At 37.4% G+C, this 1,746-nt stretch overlaps 1 protein-coding gene across 1 annotated transcript; it reads left to right on the top strand.

Annotated features, from left to right (window-relative positions):
- The first annotated feature begins 551 nt into the window (after positions 1-551).
- Positions 552-1,153, top strand: LOC144893944 (uncharacterized). The gene is made up of 2 exons (XM_078785190.1): positions 552-795; positions 926-1,153. Exons 1-2 carry the CDS (start codon positions 706-708, stop codon positions 1,151-1,153), a joined length of 318 nt encoding a protein of 105 aa, XP_078641316.1. The 5' UTR covers positions 552-705.
- Positions 1,154-1,746: the final 593 nt, after the last annotated feature.

Raw genomic sequence — 1,746 nt, 5'->3', positions numbered from 1 at the left:
CTGGCTCATACTTGGTTCTATCATTTATGGTGAAACATTGCATCATCTTTTGTTGAGCCTGTTGCCAACGTGGCACAGGAAATGACAGCCTTGCCAATGACTCAGCCTTGCCTATAAAGGCTCTAACCACACCTTGCTTTTTTAAACACACGTTATGTTTCTCTGGAGGATGGAGGATGAAGCTTTATCAGAAGACAGGTAAGTTTTTTTGTTCTCACGATTAATTATTCATTGTCTTATATGGAACATCATTAACAGCCTCTCAATAATTATTGTTTTTTCTCTTTTGCAGTCTATCCTTATCAAAGGTGGTGATTGATGTTGAAAATGAAGTCATTGATTTTCACCAACAAAGGGAGAATTTCAATGAAACGCTTACAGAATTCACTGAAGTTCGGAGGGGTCTTCATAATGAGATGGTTTAGAAAGTTTAGAAAAGTTTAGATGTTTAGAAAGCCTCTCTCACCCGTTAATATTCTCCAAGGTTGTATCAACAACAGAAACAATGACTGACAACGAATTAAACACCTTGTTTGAAATTATATGCGAGAGGTAAGAGATATAATTAATTATTCACAAACTTCAATCCATTAATTTTCTCCTTTTTATCAAAGTTGGTGGTTGAATAACTGTGTGTTAAAGGAGCTGTGTGGCAAAGTGAGCTGTGTGTTATTTCCTTTAACTAACTGTTTGTTTTATTCCAGCATGAAAAACCAACCAAGCAACATGAAGTTTGATGAAACCCAGGGATTTCACAACTTCGACGACCGGAGTGTCAACCAATTTCCTGGTCATGTGAGTTGTTTGGAAAAATGGAGTTTCTCATTTATGGTCCTAGACTGCCCTCATGTGGTTTTGGGATGACACGGCAGGCAAATACTGTGTTTGGTGATTTTTAATTTAAAATCCCTTTTGTGCCTTGCAGACACAAAAGAAATCAAACCTGGTGATTGATGTTGAAAATGAAGTGAATTATTTTCACCAACAAAGGAAGGATTTCAATGAAATGCTTAAAGAATTCACTGAAGTTCGGAGGGGTCTTCATAATGAGATGGTTGAATGTTTGAACAGCCTCTCTCACCAACAAAGGGAGGATCTGAATGAACCCCTTACAGAATTACCTGGAGTCCGAAGGATGATGATAGATCAATAGCAGAGACAATAGATGAGATCGATGACTTCATAAAGACCTTGGATTTGAGGTAAGATATATGATTAATTCTTCACAAACTTTGATACTGTGTGTATGTGTGTTATTAAACGGTTTGGTTGATACTTGGATACTGTCTTGCGATTTTGATATCACCAGTGAGTTGGTATTTAAATGTCAACTGTTTGTTTTATTCCAGCATGAAAAACCAACCAAACAACATGAACTTTGACGATGAAACCAATGATTATCACCAACAAAGGGAGGATCTGAATGAACCCCTTACAGAATTACCTGGAGTTCCGAAGGATGATGATAGATCAATAGCAGAGATGATAGTTGGGAGGAGTGTCAACTCATTCCCTGGCCATGTGAGTTTAAAATTTTCATCTTACAATGTGTGTAGTATAAATGGAGTTTCTCATTTATGGTCTTAGACTGCCCTCGTGTGGTTTTGGGATGGCACGGCAGGCAAATACTGTGTTTGGTGAATTTAATTTAAAATCCCTTTTGTGCCTTGCAGACACAAAATAAATTTGTGAAGCCAACATGGGAGACAAGAGGATATTATACCTTGGAAGAAACTGAATTTATGG

This window comes from Myxine glutinosa, chromosome 10 (assembly GCF_964187855.1).
Source record: "Myxine glutinosa chromosome 10, kmMyxGlut1.1, whole genome shotgun sequence".
NCBI lineage: Eukaryota > Metazoa > Chordata > Myxini > Myxiniformes > Myxinidae > Myxine > Myxine glutinosa.
The sequence above is the reverse complement of the archived record's forward strand: the minus strand, read 5'-3'. Positions and strand labels throughout refer to the sequence as shown.

What these genes read in the sequence shown, in the direction of transcription:
- LOC144893944 (XM_078785190.1), top strand. Translation starts at nt 706, where the DNA reads ATGAAAAACCAACCAAGCAACATGAAGTTTGATGAAACCCAGGGATTT. An exon ending in TCAACCAATTTCCTGGTCAT is followed by an intron (nt 796 to 925) that starts GTGAGTTGTTTG and finishes TGTGCCTTGCAG; the next exon opens with ACACAAAAGAAATCAAACCT.